Raw genomic sequence first — 18,374 nt, forward strand, 5'->3', positions numbered from 1 at the left:
CAGTGCATGAGGAATGAAGTTGTTGACATAGACAGCAACACCACCTCCGGGACAGTGGAGGGGCCTGAAAACCCCAAAAGATTCAGGCAAATTTCCCCAAAACTAGACCGCAATTTTTTATGGGTGACAGAATGTGAAGAACCCATGACCTGCTATTTTTTTGTTTTTTTCATATGTTGCGCTGCAAAGAATTGTGAAATGCACAAAATGAAGGCATGAATTTTGTTTGGAAGGGGCATGCAGCTGTGGGATGCAGTGCGCTGTCGTTGAAATCCCATGAAACATTTGAGTAGCCAAAACATCCCCGATTAGTCGCAATTGGATCACAAAGGTTCAGACTACGTGGAACGATTTTCCCTGGCATGGGCACCGCGCGGCGTCTATGATCGACACCAAGAGCGAATTGCTGCTGCTTGCCTTGGCTCTAATGATCTTTTAGTGAAGACAATTTAATGATCGTTTTTGTTTGGTGTCAAATTCGTCCGCTAGTTAATGCAGAAAAGATTAAATTGAGTAACAGGTTTTAGACTTGCTCTTCTTGAGGGAGAGAATCTTCATGCCTTGGGTGATGAGGTTTAGTAATAATCCAGAAGGCCCACAGGCCATGGTAGTTAATTGGTCACAAAATGTGGGAGATTCACCAAGTACAAGCTTTCTAAGGCAATGATATTCTTCATTTATAGAAAAGTTCTTTCTTCTACCGACTCCTCTCCGGCCTTGCTCCCCCAGCTCTCTCTGTGCTCTGTCCCCCCAATATTCCTTCAGGTCGCTCAAGATCTGCCTGCAACCCTCTTATGGTTAAACTGCCAAAATCTAGGCTCTCTGCTCACCTTCACTCTTTCATTCCCCTTTTCTCCCGCCTCTGGAACAAACTCCCCCACTCCCTTCAATCCCACTCATCCCTCCAGGTGTTTAAAACAGCTGTTCACCACCATCTCTTATCTTCCCCCATCCAAAACCTTGATCTTTTCTACCCCCACTAATTCACCCCAGAGTCCTTGCAGTGTTCATATTGTTACAGACACGACTTTGATGTTAAGGTGGGCCGAGCGGAATGGCCGTCGTGTCCGCACAAGTTACCCGATTGTGCCCGAACGTTGACTAGTCGCGTTACGCTGGCTCAATAAGAAAAAGAAGACACCCGGCTGGATTACAATAACACAATACGACACCAAGGGTTCAGTTCTCAAGACCTCCGGAGGAGATTATATTCGTACGGAAAGGTCAGATTACAGGGGCTAGAGTTATAATCACAGAAAGACAGGCACTTAGACACGCTCTTATATTAACCCCGGACAGACTACAGACAAACGGGACAAGGCTGACTCACACGGGGGTTGATGAAAAGGGACAGCGGGTATCGATGGCTCAAGGTGCACTCTTGGCTCAAAGCAGGGTCCAGTACGGTCCGGTCCGGTCCAAAGATGCGGGGAGGTATCGTCGCGCTGGGGGGTGGCGGTGGCTTCTCTCTCCAAGCTGAGGCGCATCTTACGTCACATCCGGCAAGCGGCTGCGTATATCCGGCGGGGGAGTGACACGCCCTCGGCTCGTTAGCTCCGCCTCGTGGAATCGGCACGTTGCTTCTCATTGGGTGCGGGGGGGGTTTACCAGGCTCCGCCCTTGACGAGGAGCTGACAGCTAGCCCCTTCGTGGTAACCCCGTGGGGGCGCATGGATAATGGCGGCTAACCGAGCCGGAGGGGAGGACGCACACTCCCCCGCGCGCGCCGTTGTTGTAGTTGTTGTTGTTGTTGCTGTAGTTGTTGTTGTTGTTGTTGTTGTAGCTGTAGTTGTTGTTGTTGTTGTTGTAGCTGTAGTTGTTGTTGTTGTTGTTGTTGTTTGGGGAAGAAGATGGGAGGAGGTATGGGAAGGTCCTAAACTCACTACTGGTGCCATATAATCACATTCTGGTGCAACGAAGAGTCATAATTAATGGAAACGAGGCCTTAACTGACATAGATTAAGAATAACTAGGAAGATGTCCGAAAGTTGGCTACGTGTGGTGCGGTGGACCTGGGCACGACATTCAATGGGGGAATAAGGGGAAGGTCGGCTCTACTGATTGTTATTTACATGCAATGGGACTAGGGAATGGGGGATCGGGGGAAAGTTGGGGAGTATTGGAGAAAATAGGGGAATATTTACAAGCGGATATGGAGGCCAAATTCCATATTCGCAACATTGCACCCTTCTCTACCCTCGGGGCGTCCCGACCCGATAAATTTTTACCTACTTTAGTGTGGCACGCAATGTAGTTCCCTCTACTATTAACTCTACCCTGAGTGCGACAGTTTTACAGATATTCACAAATGAGTAAATATGTCCCCCTGCGACGTTGCACCCTTCTCCTCACAGAAACACACCCACAGGATAACCGAATCCGGAAAGAATTCTCAAACTAAACATACAGCCGGTAGGGAGCATTATTTACAAGATTACGCTGATATCTACACTACGATCCAGGACCTGTTTTTGGAGGAACACATGCAGATGTTATGCATAGAGAGAGCGCGCTTGCCAACATCGATACACCAACCCACGAGTGCTCTGTGGCCGACGGCCTTTAATAACGTGCAGAGCACCCTTCCCGAGCATCAAAAGCCACCAATCGGTGCAGTCACCATTGTTCAATGATTAAAAATAAATGCGACAACCCCTAACCCTGCAGGTGTCTCTTGCTCTTCGTGTGGCCTTCAGTGGTGTTAATTAACAGTGGTTCACCTTTATGGCATAGGTGCCACGTTGACCCATAGGTCCTTCCACGGGTGGTGCTTGGCCGCAAAAGAGCTGCGGTCCATTGTGGGTGGCCACAAACATTGCGGTCCATATGGTGTATCGATCCAGGCAGCCAACAGCGAAAGTGCAGGCCCACAACTGCGTAGCCAGCACCTCTCTCTCCTCTCTCTCTACCCCAAAGCCAGATCCTCGGAGGTGGGAGACAAAAGAAGCAGACAAGTGAGTAAGGTGGTAAGGGCGCAAAAGTGCACGCAATGTAAGGTGATGCACACTGGGGGCACATGGGAACCAGGTGAGACAGGTACGTTCCTATCGTACGCCCCCCCCCCCCACCAGGTAACCTACATGGCCCCTCCCTTACCCCTTACTGTATCCACAAAACACAACACTACCCATAAACATCTACTTTACAAATCAACAAACATCCCTACTGTCTTCCCCGTTCCTCCCATAAACCAAATTCGTCTTCTCTCCCTCCTAACCAATCAAATTTGCCATTTTCAACTCTCATCAAAATTTGCCATCACCAATTCATCATCAGTCCCTCCTAAGGAGGGAGAGATGGAATCACCCCAATGTCTCATCCACGTCGTGATGCGTCTCACAAATCCACAGCAATCTCATTTCCTGCACAAAACAAAGAAAACACAGGTGTGGAGTCATCATCATCACCACAGGTAAGTGGCTGCGTATGGTGCGACAGGTTCATCAATCCTAACTATTTCCTAAATGACTTTAACAACTTTACACTACCCGGGGTCTTTCTCCGGCCAAACCATTGGCCCTCTTACTCTATGGGTTCTAAAAACCAATTCCCATTGGCCAAACTGTGGTGCTCTTCAATTTGGGGTCTCACTCCCCCGATTCATCTCCCGGTGCCCTCGTACAATTTCTGGGCTGCGACGTGTACCTCTCCCAGTGGGTCTACCCACCTGCACACCTCCACCACTGCAGTTGCCTCCGAGCTTACCTGCTCCTTACCCTAACCTAACTACCAGGGGAAGGCCCTCTGGCTCTCTCCCCACTCCGTGCCCTCTCTGGCACTGGGCTGCCCGATCCACACCCGGGATCCTCAGGCACCCACTCACAACTACCGGCTCCCAGAGCCCACCTGCGGCCTCACCTGGCCGACATCCTCACAGTGGTGGAGTGCCCAACCAACTACACACACTAACAGGCTACACGCCCAGCCATTTCCACAACACTAATGCACCCATTCACAACACCATTCTGCAACCGCACCACAAATGCCAATATCCAACCACAATTTACCTGCACCCTCTACCTAACACTTACACTACCCGCCCCGGGTGCTCGTGAAAGGGGTCCACTCTTCCCCCATCCACACCTTCGCACCATGCACACCACTCCGTACCACTCACTCCAACTCTCTCCACACACCTGTACTTGCACACCTGTGCTCTCACACCTGGTGCCACCGGCACCCTTCTCTCCCCAAGCGCATTCGCGCTGATCCACAACACTCACTACTCATACACTGCTCCACACACCTGTCCAGTTGCACACCTGTGCAATCACACCTGTTCAATTCTCACCTGTTCAATCCTCACACACACGGCATCATCTCAGCTAACTACTCCCTTCTGAAACTTGCGCTTCCCAGTCGTCCCTTTAAACTATTGCGCTCCCACGTCATTATCATCCATACTAATCTACCTGCGTCCCCACTACAGGTATCAGTCACTAACTAACCTTAACGTTACCTAAGGTCATCTTCTCTAGATCCCTACACACAATATCCTAACCCACCCGGGCTAGTTTTCACTGCCATACACCCCATAAGCTATTGCTCCTTTGCCCCCCCATGGGAAGGATGGTGGATTTGCCATCCCACCACATCGGGGGTCTCTCACTACCAATTTTGCACATCTAATTTCAACAAATTAAAAATTTGCCAATCACTGCCCATCATCTGCCAATCACTACTGCCAATCCCTTGCCAATCATCAAATTTTGTTTTTCTCTAATTTTGGGTCCAAAACACTAACCTCATCACCCAGTCGACTCACTAATACCTCTCGGTGCGCCAATTCCTGTCCAAAGCCCGGCTTCGTAAAGCCAAGCAATGGATGCTGGTTGTTTTGTGCCAGCGGCTGAATGCGTCCGGCACTCGGTGCAGGGACGGGGGCTTACCCGGGCCGAGATCCCACGCATCACCTCGGCGTGGAGCCATCCAATGTCCCGATCTCGACCTGCCGGCACGTCTCAACAAAAAGTGGTCGCCATAACGACCCTTCCTATCCAGCTGCCCGCTCCGCCTAGTGGAGCACGGACGCGGCCGTCCCACGCGAGGCCCAGCGTGGATCGCGCACGGCGGTCCTTTCGAACCCGCCGTGGCTCGGATCCCCGCTGGTTCTCGCGGCACGCGAAGCCCGGCACGCACCGAGGGCCCGATTCGGCTATAAGTCGTTCTAAACTCGACCCCGTCTAACGTCGATGCTTCACCTGGACGCTTACACCCCGCAGCCCGTTCCTTGCTCACACATCCAGCCGTGCCCATGCTCCTCGTACCTTTCCTTACACACCCAGGTACACCCATTCCACTCACAGCCTTGGTCACACACCTGACCACCGAACACTTTGGCACACATTCGTTGCTCGCACACCTCACCAATACACCGCTTCGCGCCCCCTCCTCGGTCACCTCCTCTGTGACAATCACAGGTGTGCTCTCATTCGCACACCCAACCACGTGCCTCACCACCAACTCCAGCGTGCATTCCCACTCACGCTCTACCATTCCAGGTGTGCATCCTTCCATCCCAGGTGTACATCCTCGCTCACCTGTCACAACTAACTCACGCTCCATGTCACTCTCACTACTCTCCCCTCCATTCCTGACAGCGCACTCACCCTTACTCTTGACAGCGCACTCTTTCCTCATGCACCTGTCCGTCACACACCTTTCTCGCGCACACTCTCCCGTTACACCCTCTGTAACACTCACCACAGGTGGACACTCTTCCTTACTTCTGACAGCGCACTCTTTCCTCATGCACCTGTCCGTCACACACCTTTCTCGCGCACACTCTCCCGTTACACCCTCTGTAACACTCACCACAGGTGGACACTCTTCCTTACTTCTGACAGCGCACTCTTTCCTCATGCACCTGTCCGTCACACACCTTTCTCGCGCACACTCTTGCGCACACTCTCCCGTCACACCCTCTGTAACACTCACCACCCCGCGCTTCCACGTGCTCCCTCGCACACGCGCTACGACCGACTCACTCTCGCCAGCACCCTCACTCCTTGGCACGCACTTTTTCCTCACACACCCCAGAGTCGGACTTTCTCGCACACCTCCTTTTTCGCACACCAGACCTGTCGCACACTTCACCAACGGCCTCTCACGAACACCCGGGTCTATCTCGACCCCCAAGCCTCTTAAATCACCTGGCGCATCATACGCACGACCATATTGGTCACCACTTACACCGGGTCCTCTTCCTCTTCGCTTCTCCTCCATCACCTGCGAATCCCTCATCCGGTTAATGAGCACATCATCACGATCCAAACACAGACTTTGGACCAATTCTTTTATCTCCTCTTTTATCTCTTTCTTATCCCCTCTCCGTCGCTTCTTAATTTCGCTCATCCCTTCTTCCACTTCTTCTAATTTGTGCTTCACCTCTTTTATTCCCCGGTACGTCTCCTCAAGCTCGTCCTCCAAGGCTACCTTGACCGTTTCCAGGTGCGTCCTCACCTGCCGGTCCTTCGTCTCCATTACCTCTACCACCTCGTCCAACCTCGTTGTCAGTCCCTCACGTACCATCTGACATTCCCTCTTTGTCGCTATCAAGTCATCTTTTAGTTCTTTCTGTGTCGCCTTTAAACCTCCTAATACCGCAGTGTTCCTTTGAACCTGCTCCACTAACTCCGTCTGTCCCACCGTCAGCTGCTCCACCTCCTGCGTCAGGTCCTCTATGCCCCCTTGTAACTTTACAGTCGCCTTTCTCACCTCCTTTTCCATGTGCTCCTCACAGTGCCTCACCTCCTCGCGCACTCCTCCGACTTCCTCACTCACTCCTCTTCTGATCTCCTCTCCCATCACTTGCATCTCCTGCCCAGATGCCACCCTCATCTGCTCCATTTCCTCCCTGTGAGCATCCAGTTTGGTTTCTACCCCCATTCTGACCCCCTCTATCTGCTGCTCCATTTGTTTAACTTCCCTTTCGCTTGGTCCCTCATGTCCCTCAATTTGCCTTCCATACTGTTTTCTAACCCCTCTAACCCAGTTTTCACTCCCTCTATTTGATTCTCTTGAGCGGCCATTCTGTTTTCCACCCCCGTTAACCCATGTCTCACCTCTTTTATCCCGTTGTCTAACCCCTCAAAATTATTGTCTAACTTCCCAAATTTCTTGTCTAACTCCTCAAAATTATTGTCTAACTTCCCAAATTTCTTGTCTAACCCCCCGATTTGATTCCCTAGTCGCTCCCCCATTCTGTTTTCCATTTTCTCCATTTCCCTGGCTCTTTTTTCGTTGTCGCTCTTCGACTCTGCCATGTATTCGCTAAACCGTGCCATGAACTGCTGCATGTCAAACGGCTGCATGTTAAAGCCCGCTGATACAGCCGGCTCGGCTACCGCGCGCTCGTGCGAGGCGCCTTTTTGCGCGCCCGCTACTTCGTGCGTGACGGCGCTATTTTGCGAACCTGCCGCCCTCACTGCTTCGCTCTCCTCTTGTCCCTCAATTTGGTCCTGGACCGACCCTGCTTCACTCTCCCCTACCGGACCCCAGCCGTCTTGATCCGCCATAGCGCGACTTTCAAAATTCGAGTTTCGTAAAACAAATTCGAAATTTCGCCGTTATACTTTCGTCGAGCGCAGTACCCGCGCTCCGGATCGATTTTGTCGAGCGCCGTACGCGCTCCGGATCGATTTTGTCGAGCGCAGTACGCGCTCCGGATCGATTTTCCCTCCCAAAATTTGGGCCTAACTAATTTAGTCCCGGGTCCGAATCTCACTCCTCGACACCAATTGTTACAGACACGACTTTGATGTTAAGGTGGGCCGAGCGGAATGGCCGTCGTGTCCGCACAAGTTACCCGATTGTGCCCGAACGTTGACTAGTCGCGTTACGCTGGCTCAATAAGAAAAAGAAGACACCCGGCTGGATTACAATAACACAATACGACACCAAGGGTTCAGTTCTCAAGACCTCCGGAGGAGATTATATTCGTACGGAAAGGTCAGATTACAGGGGCTAGAGTTATAATCACAGAAAGACAGGCACTTAGACACGCTCTTATATTAACCCCGGACAGACTACAGACAAACGGGACAAGGCTGACTCACACGGGGGTTGATGAAAAGGACAGCGGGTATCGATGGCTCAAGGTGCACTCTTGGCTCAAAGCAGGGTCCAGTACGGTCCGGTCCGGTCCAAAGATGCGGGGAGGTATCGTCGCGCTGGGGGTGGCGGTGGCTTCTCTCTCCAAGCTGAGGCGCATCTTACGTCACATCCGGCAAGCGGCTGCGTATATCCGGCGGGGAGTGACACGCCCTCGGCTCGTTAGCTCCGCCTCGTGGAATCGGCACGTTGCTTCTCATTGGGTGCGGGGGGGGTTTACCAGGCTCCGCCCTTGACGAGGAGCTGACAGCTAGCCCCTTCGTGGTAACCCCGTGGGGCGCATGGATAATGGCGGCTAACCGAGCCGGAGGGAGGACGCACACTCCCCGCGCGCGCCGTTGTTGTAGTTGTTGTTGTTGTTGCTGTAGTTGTTGTTGTTGTTGTTGTAGCTGTAGTTGTTGTTGTTGTTGTTGTAGCTGTAGTTGTTGTTGTTGTTGTTGTTGTTTGGGGAAGAAGATGGGAGGAGGTATGGGAAGGTCCTAAACTCACTACTGGTGCCATATAATCACATTCTGGTGCAACGAAGAGTCATAATTAATGGAAACGAGGCCTTAACTGACATAGATTAAGAATAACTAGGAAGATGTCCGAAAGTTGGCTACGTGTGGTGCGGTGGACCTGGGCACGACATTCAATGGGGGAATAAGGGGAAGGTCGGCTCTACTGATTGTTATTTACATGCAATGGGACTAGGGAATGGGGGATCGGGGAAAGTTGGGGAGTATTGGAGAAAATAGGGGAATATTTACAAGCGGATATGGAGGCCAAATTCCATATTCGCAACAATATGTTTTATACCTCTCCCACCTCCCCCCAAGTCTTCCTGATGTCCTGCTCTCAAATGTTGTATTTGTGTCCTTCCCCCTCTCTCCCCATCTTGTCTGCCGCTCCCCTTGTTTTTTTGTGTTTTGTGTGTCGGTTTGACTTTTTGTGTGATTAATGTTTAGCTCTTTCACGAGCCTCGATCTGGTATACAAAAAAGAAAAGAAAAAAAAAAAAGAAGAAAGAAAAAAGAAGAAGTGAATCCTGGTGTTGGCTTAGCGGTTAGGGTGCCGGCTTGGGATCCTAGGCTCCTGGGTTTGAATCCCGGTCGATCGCTGAATTCACACCAGGGGGGTTGACGCAGCCTGTAATCCTTCCGAGGTCGGCAAATTGAGTACCAGTTCACTGGTAATTCCCTGTGTGTCGTAAGAGGCGACTAACAGGGTTGGCGGCAGGAAGGGCACCCGGCTGTAAAACATCGCTTCAAAAAGGGGACCACGGTGCCCAAAAAAAGGCCAACCCCTACTCTGCAGGGAAAAATGGCTTCTAAAGGTGGTTTTATTTATTTATTTATTTATAGAAAGGTTATGTAGCTGTAGAGGGAACTTGTGCGTAGCCGGACAAGCCATATCTATTGGAATTAAGTAGGTATTTGATTTGCGAAACTGATTTGACACACAGGTCTTGCCTTTTCACCTTCCAGCGTTATCACATATCCAAGCAGAGCCATGTCGGACATTGGAAATATAGGCTTGCTTGTGGCATACCCTCCATTCAGGAAATGGAGGAAAGGAGAAATAACCCAATTGTTAAAGATTCAGGTAAAAGGAGAAATCCCAGGAAGGGTATTAAAAAAAAAGTCCTTTCATCATAAACTCTGCCACAGTGCTGGTTTATTCCAGGATTATGACCCACACTGCTCCTGAAGATTGGCAATGCCTGTACATCCTTGAAGCATCTCTGAAACATTTGCGAATTACAAATGCAAAGAATATCTATCTATAATTCCAGTAATCTCTGTCTGTACGTTTGTCTGTGACCGCTGTTTCTCGACAACCACGGGTCCGATATACTTTTAACTTGCCAGGTATATTGCTGGGGACCCGAGGATGTGCCTTTTCAAGGTTTCATATTAATCGGACAATTACTTACCGAGCTATGTCCAAAAAACGATTCAACCAATCAGAGAGCAGCGAACTATCGCGTGTGCCGAACGTGGCGGGCACACTCTGCCTCGGATGGCACATTTGAGAGCGTATTCATTTATTTCACGTTTGCAAACTATGTTGGCGTTAAACTATGTTTTACAACTAATAAAAACGAATTTGCGATTCATTCGCTTTCCTGCGCGTTTGTGCACGCGATGGCGATTTCTTTACCAAACTCCGGAAGCCGTTCACTTTGGACCAAACCATTGCATGTAAATAGAGGGGGGGGGGATTGTCACCACTCGCAAGCCGTTCGCTTTGGACCAAACCATTTCTTGTAAATAGAGGGGGGGGATATAATTTTAGATATAGATATAGTACGGGCAATGCCCTAGTATTATACAAATGTGTCAACATTCGTATGAAATTACTTGTGTTAATGTTCTTGAAAATGTAGCTCCTGCTGAAGGTTTCATCTATATGACATGTGGTCTGTTTTTTTTTTTTGGGGACGGGGTGGGAGGGCAGTACAAGTACAAAGAGGCTTACAGAAAGCAAAAAGGCCACCACATTGGTGCACTGACCTTGGAAGGTGACCTGAAGTTGGCGAACTCGATGAAAGTGGCCAAGATCCAAAGTCAGCAAGAGTACAAGAAGGTGTACGAGAAGTACAAGACAGACATGCACCTACCGTTGGACATGCTTGACCTGGTTTTGGCTAAGAAGTGTCAACATCAGTTGAGTGACGTGAACTACAAGAATGTCCCTCATGACTGGACGTGTCTGGCGGACAATCTCGGCAATGTCCATGCCAGGATTGCCTCCGAGCAACAGAGCGACGTGAGTCTGATTTTGTGTTGTCCCCTCATATTTCCCTGAAGAGATTGGTTCTTTTCATGTCATTGGGTTTCTGGGCATCACTGATGGTGTATTTGGGTTTTTTTTTAACAGAACGTTTACAAGGCAGACCTCGAGTGGCTACGCGGCATTGGCTGGGCCCCCGCAGGCTCCTTGGACATGCAGCGGATACAAACTGCATCACAAATCTTAAGTGATAAGAAATACCGGCAGCATCCGGACACCCTCGAGTACACCTCCATATTGGATGATCCTATTTTGGTCCAGGCTAAGATCAACTCCCAAAACATCAACAATGTAAGCAAAATTCATTTGTGGTGCTAACGCTTTCTTGGAATATAAAAAAAATGAAAATATCACTACATCTAGTAGGGCCAAGGAACAGATCTTGTGTTTTGACTACTGAGTGGTTTTCATCCAGGACTGTTCAAGCATACCACTGATTACATATTGCAGTCATGTTTAGCTACCCCTTCCATCCCCCTTTGGAGGATAATTAACACCTGCCACATGTCATATAGTCCTGGATGAAGACTGTTCAGTAATCAAAACGTCGGACCTGGGCTTAGCCTGCTTGACAGTTTGGGGCACCTTAATTTCTGAATATGGTTCTTCCCAACAATAACCTGAGTTTTTTTTTTGCAATCATTGTTGAAATCATTGCTGTGTATTATTATTATTATTATATAGAAACCTTTATATATTTTTGTTTATTATTGAAATACAATCAGTGAGCCTTTTGCATTGATGTATCGATCCCTTCCCAAGAGATTGTACAGAGCAGCGTGGGACAGCGATAAAACTCAAATCCACGTCATGCCCGACACTCCGTTCCTCCTGCAAGCCAAGCTCAATGCTCACAACATCAGTGATGTAAGACTTCCAAACCTTATTTATGCCCTATAAGGTTTTTCTCATGTCATGTTGACAATCTAAAAAACCACACCTTTTGCATTATTATTATAATACCAGCTGGAGTACCTGGCATTGCCTGGGGAAATTCAATGAAATATGCACAGTATTTAAATATTTCCTGCATGACAATCACAAACAAATTACTCGATCATTCCTGGGTCCATTGCTTCATTGAACTTTGCTTTGAACTTTGAACATTGAACTTTGCATAAAACATTGCTTCAAAAAGGGGACCGAAAAACAACAACCACCACGGTTCCCGAAAAAGGCCAACCCCCGCTTTGCGGGGAAAAATGGCCTCTAAAGGTGGTTATTTTTTGTTTTTATTCCTGGGGAAAATGCCAGGGAAAATCCCAGGTGGGGTATAAGAACATACTCGCTCAATCTTATTAAAAACAGGCGCAACGTGTAAACATTATGATAATTCAATTTGTGTTGTTTACAACAAACCACTATCTACAACCTCAACATCCTATCTTCACAAAACATCGAACTGGATCACTCCCGAGGAAACCCCAGGCAGTGTATTAGCACAAGACTCGATTGAGGCCTAAAGGCCAATTTATCTGATTTTAATTTTTTTTCAATTTATTTTATTCAAACATCGTCCTCAATCTTCCTCTGGATGAAAGAGGAGGTCATGCAATGTTTGGTTGCGCTGGTTCCTGCAGGGTCCGAATGCATAAAAACGCTAGAACGACGCTCGGTAGAGCCCAACTGATAGGCCAGATCTGCATTCGGACCTTCACCAGAATCAAATTGGCTTGTCCTTGTCGCCTAACCAACTCATCCACCTAGTTGTGTCATAATTCGTCCACAACTTTTTGATATATCATGATATATATCATTTTTGGTCCCATCTCTCAATGGTGAAGAATCAAATTGAAAAATTATTGTATCTGACTCGTGTCCCGTGTCCCGTGTCCACCAAGTTTCATCGGAATCTATCCACAATCTATCCACAATCAACCCGTGTCCACCAAGTTTCATCGGAATCTATCCACAACTTTTTGAGACGTCATGCAGTATCGTTTTTAGCCCCATCACTCAATGGTGAAGAATCAAATTGAAAAATTATTGTATCCAACTGGATTAGGACATTCACCAAAATAGAATTGATTCGTTACTGTTACACACCCAACCTGTGTCCACCAAGTTTCATCGGAATCTATCCACAACTTTTTGAGATGTCATGCAGTATCGTTTTTAGCCCCATCTCTCATTGGTGAAGAATCACTTAAATAATTAAACAATTCTTATATCCGGATCGAGATCTTCAACAAAATTGAATCAATTCGTCCTTGTCACACACCCAACCTGTCCACCAAGTTTTGTCCGAAGTTGTCCATAACGTTTTGAGATGTTGTGATGTACAGTATATAGTTTTCAGCCCCATCACTCAATGGTGACGAATACTTAAAAAAATTATAGTATCCGGATCCGGATTTGGATCCTGACCAAAAATGTGCGCCCTTGTCCAATCACCTACATACACAAAAAAAAATCAGAACGATTTGTTGAAAACTGGCCAAAAACCGTGTGACAAACAAATAACCAAACAGACAGACAGACAAACACTACAGACCAACATTCTTGGAAAAATTATTTTTCCAAGTAAAAATATTATCTCACTCCTCTCTGTGCAGGCGTGATCGGAACACATTTAGAGACAAACTATTGCTGAACTACAAGTTTGTTTTCCGATTCATGTCCTGATTCGTGTTCAAAATATAACATTAAATTGAAGTAATTTTTCCTCAATCATAAACTGACGTTTACAGACAGGCGGAGAGACGGACGGACGGACAGTTGGACCGACATGAACCAATTGCTTAACCTCGCTTTTATTTTGCTTTTTTTATTTTTTATTTATTTCTTTTTTAATAATTATTTAAATAAATTTTTAAAAAACCACCTTTAGAGGCCATTTTTCCCCGCAAGCGGGGGTTGGCCTTTTTCGGGAACTGTGGTTGTTGTTGTTTTTCGGTCCCCCTTTTTGAAGCAATGTTTTACGGCCGGATGCCCTTCCTGACGCCAACCCTTTTTTCGCCTTTAACGACAAGCAGGGAATTACCAGTGAACTGGTACTCAATTAGCCGACCTCGGAAGGATGACAGGCTGAGTCAACCCCCCTGGCGTTAATTCAGCGATCGACCGGGATTCGAACCCAGGATCCTAGGATCCTAAGCCGGCACCCTAGCCGCTAGCCCAACACCAGGGATCAATTAATTTAAATAAATTAATTTAAAATAAATAATATTTAATTTAATTTAAATAATTTTTAATAATAAAAAAAAGAAGAAGTTTTTAATAATTTTAATTTCATTTTTTAAATTTAAATTTTGCTTTTTATTTTGCTTTTATTAACCCCGCTTAACCCCGTGCAGGGTAATTAAGACTTTGATCTACTGACACAAATCTCCATCATAAACTAAGGGGGCACACAAGCACTGACGTCATTGCAATGGTGGCCATTTTAAAGTGAAATTGAATTCAAATGAAAAAAGCTGACATTTACTAGATCTTGACCATTGCTGGATTTCTCACTTTACATCCTTGGATGAAGAAATCTTACATCCTTGGATGAAGAAAATGCACCATTTAGGCAACAAATGTAACTTCAATGAATTTCTCAATAACTTCTGTGGAGGTAGCCATTTTATCTCCATGATTGGCTGAGGCACGTTACCTGATGTGCCGTGTTTCACAGCCAATGTTTATACAGTGAATATATCTCCATGATCAATGGTGTCCACACGTGTCTCAGTTAGTAAGACATGTATAATACTAGTTTGAATCCCATGGCCTACATCGATTTGCCCATATTGCAGTGATGCCAGATCGAAATCCCTCGTTTGTTCGATTTGGAGTCGTTAAAGTCTTTCATTTGAGGTCCTTATTGTGATCCTGGTCGCGATAACCGAATCCTAATTTCTGGCCCTTGTCCGGTACGGTAGATTTGTGCCTCATGTTGCCCGAGTCTGAATGTACCATATTGTATTATGCTTTTGCTTGGTGTGCAATCCTAAGCAGTGTTTTTCCTGGTTTTACAGACAGCTTATCGCCTGAACTGGGCCAAATCCCGCAGCCACGGATATGACATGAGGGCCGATGCCATCCCGATCAAAGCAGCCAAAGCTTCTCAGATTATCTCCAGTGATGTTAGTCTTGAACTTTTTTTTGTATACAGGACATATACATATATGATGGGGATCCAGTAATTTCAGCACAGAATGGAGCGATGTTTGCTTTGTTTTGAGAATTACATGACCATGAGAAGTACATTAATAATCTATTGGATACTGATCTAACTACTTTTCTTCTCTTAGTGCAAATACAAGGAGGAGTATCGTAAGCAGCAAGGACACTACGTGGGCACCGTTAATCTGGCAGATGATATCAAGATGAAGCACTCCGCCAACATGACAAAGCTCTGGAATGAGCTGGAGTACAAGAAAGATTACGAGAAGGAGAAGGGAAAGCTCCACCTGCCTTTGGACATGGTGTATTTGCTTGCTGCGAAGAAGTGTCAACAGCAGTTGAGCGATGTGAACTATAGAAGTATCCCCCACAATTGGACGTGTTTGCCTAACCAGATCAGCAATGTCCATGCCAAAATCGCCAACGAGCTGCAGAGCGATGTGAGTTTGGTTCGGTGTCCCGGCCTTCATGATCACTCCCTGAGGTGGTTTCCTTGGTTCCACTGAAGGTGTGTTTTTGGTTTATTTTTTGACAGAATGTTTACAAGGCAGACCTTGAGTGGTCACGTGGCATTGGCTGGCACCCCACTGGTTCGCCGGACATGCAGAGGGCCCAAGCGGCATCGGAAATCCTGAGCGATAAGAAGTACCGGCAGCACCCGGACACCCTGAAGTTCACCTCCATAGTTGATGATCCTACCTTGGTTCAGGCTAAGATCAACTCACAAAACATTGATAATGTAAGCAATCAATCCACTCAAGTAGATTTAAAGCTGAGTAGCCGTATACGACATATACGTAGTAATTCTCTTCGAAATGCATACAGTCGTGGCCAAAAATATTGGCACCTTTGCACTTCTTTCAAATAATGCACCATTTCTTCCAGAAAATTGTTGAAATTTAAAAATCTTTTGGTTTCCACATTTGTATTTCTTTGGTTTACAGTGGAACAAAACAAAAAAAAGCCGAAAAAATTACTAAATCTTAGCTTATTCCACACAGAAATCCTAAAATGGCCCGGACAATATTATTGGCACCTTTTAGAAGTTGTTAGAAATAATTAGATTTCAAGCAGGTGATTCTCCTTTACTTTGGAATTGAACTCACCTGTGGTGAGTTGCAGGTGCCTGCAATATTAAAAAAAAAATCACTCGTTCAACCAGTTTGAAAAGAGAAAAGGAGTCATTCTGCTGTTTTGTGTCACTGTGTACCGCAGTGAGCATGGAGAAAAGAAAGAAAACCAGAGAATTGTCTGAGGAGGTCAGACACAAGATTGTAGCGAAGCATGGACAATCTCAAGGCTACAAGTCCATCTCCAGAGACCTTGATATTCCTGTGTCCACCATACGCAATGTTATCAGGAAGTTTAAGGCTCATGGCACTGTAGCCAACCTCCCTGGACGTGGCCGCAAGAGAAAACTTGATCGAAGATTGCAGCGGAGGATTGTTCGAATGGTGGAGAAAGCACCTCGATCAACTGCCAAACAGATTCAAGCTGACCTTCAGACACAAGGTACAAAAGTTTCAACTCGCCCGATCCGTCGCCTACTCAATGAAAGCGGGTTCTATGATAGGAGACCCAGGAGGACCCCACTGCTGAGAATGCCCGACTGGGGTTTTCCAAAACACACCTGAACAAGCCAAAATCCTTCTGGGAGAATGTCTTGTGGACAGATGAGACCAAATTAGAGCTTTTTGGTGAAGAACATAATCTCTCTGTTTACAGAAAACAAAATTAATACTTCAAAGAAAAGAACACCTTCCCTACAGTCAAACATGGAGGAGGTTCAGTGATGTTTTGGGGTTGCTGTGCTATCTCTGGCACTGGGTACCTTGAATGTGTGCATGTCATCATGAAATCAGGAGATTACCGAGGCATTTTGGAGCGCAATGTTCAACCCAATGTCAGAAAGCTGGGTGTCCGTCGAAGGTCATGGGTCTTGCAGCAGGACAATGACCCCAAACACACTTCAAAAAGCACCCAGGAATGGTTCAAGACAAAACGCTGGACTGTTCTGAAGTGGCCAGCAATGAGTCCAGATCTAAATCCCATTGAATACCTGTGGGAAGATCTGAAAACAGCAGTTGGGAGAAGGAACCCTTCAAATCTGGGAGAACTGGAGCAGTTTGCACAAGAAGAGTGGGACAAACTGCCAGTAGAGAGGTGGAGGAAGCTCATTCATGGCTATAGGAAGTGCTTGACTGCAGTTATTTTGTCCAAACACTGTGCTACCAAATATTAAGTCGAGGGTGTCAATAATTTTGTCAATGCCATTTCTTTTTATTTTCTGATTTAAAAGGATAAATTAAGTCCTGAATCAAAAACGAAGGTTCTGTAATATTAACAGTGAAATAAAGAATTGTGGAGACCAAATACTTTTGTCAATTTCAACTTATTTTTAGAGAAAATTGTGAGTTGTTTGAAAAAAGTGCAAGGGTGCCAATATTTTTGGCCACGACTGTACAATATAAACAATTACAGTGTACATTTGTAAAATAAATAAATAAAAGGATTCACATTTTAGGCTTTCATCCAATTCGGAAAAAGTTTGTTGCATCTCGAAAAAGATAATTTAATCTTCATTGCAGAGTTTCTATCACAACTGGTGTCTCGTAAATCGTTGGTATCAAACTTTACCTGCGATTAAAATTATAGGTTGAAGCAGTTTGCATGTTTCTACAAAAGTGCACATTGTAAAAAAAAGTTAACTTGTGGTCTTGTTTTTGTACTTAGAAACTCTACACACAAGCGTGGAACAAGGAAAGACATTCAATCCATCTCATGCCGGATGCTCCTCTCTTCCAATTGGCTCGTGCAAATGCCTTGAATATCAGCCAGGTGAGACTTTCGGTTTGTCCCCGAGTCATCACTGTTTTGTTTGTGTGTGTTGTGTAGTGCTCAATTGTATTAATTACAAGGATGATCGGAGATGGACAAACCAACGGAGCATGTGTGATTGAACCCATGATCTCCGCAGCATCATGAGCGAAGTGTGGATAACACCAAACAGACCAATAATGGACGTGTCGTGTATTTCAGAAAGTCTACAGACAGAAGTGGGAAGAGTCGAGACAGAAAGGTTACGATTTGAGGATGGATTCCATCCCCCTCCAGACTGCCAAGGCATCTCGAGACATCGTGAGCAATGTACGTTTCCTTGCATTTATTTATATATATATATATATATATATATATATATATATATATATATATATATATATATATATATATATATATATATATATATATATATATATATATATATATATATATATATATCTGTGTTCCACAGAAAACAACTTGTTTTTCATGACTCCAAGTTCAGCCAGTTTCTGCAATGTATCTTGGGGAGTTAAGGAAGATGTTATTCTCTTTTAA

At 46.2% G+C, this 18,374-nt stretch overlaps 1 protein-coding gene across 1 annotated transcript in view; it reads left to right on the forward strand.

Annotated features, from left to right (window-relative positions):
- Positions 1-18,374, forward strand: part of LOC137429336 (nebulin-like) — a 289,229-nt gene that overhangs the window by 177,575 nt on the left and 93,280 nt on the right. Inside the window, exons 82-89 of the mRNA XM_078779632.1 lie at positions 10,551-10,862; positions 10,974-11,177; positions 11,649-11,753; positions 14,849-14,956; positions 15,125-15,436; positions 15,532-15,735; positions 17,730-17,834; positions 18,036-18,143. Of these exons, the coding sequence (XP_078635758.1) occupies positions 10,551-10,862; positions 10,974-11,177; positions 11,649-11,753; positions 14,849-14,956; positions 15,125-15,436; positions 15,532-15,735; positions 17,730-17,834; positions 18,036-18,143 (1,458 nt within the window). The remainder of the gene's footprint in view (positions 1-10,550; positions 10,863-10,973; positions 11,178-11,648; positions 11,754-14,848; positions 14,957-15,124; positions 15,437-15,531; positions 15,736-17,729; positions 17,835-18,035; positions 18,144-18,374) is intronic.

This window comes from Myxine glutinosa, chromosome 6, assembly GCF_964187855.1.
Source record: "Myxine glutinosa chromosome 6, kmMyxGlut1.1, whole genome shotgun sequence".
Lineage (NCBI taxonomy): Eukaryota > Metazoa > Chordata > Myxini > Myxiniformes > Myxinidae > Myxine > Myxine glutinosa.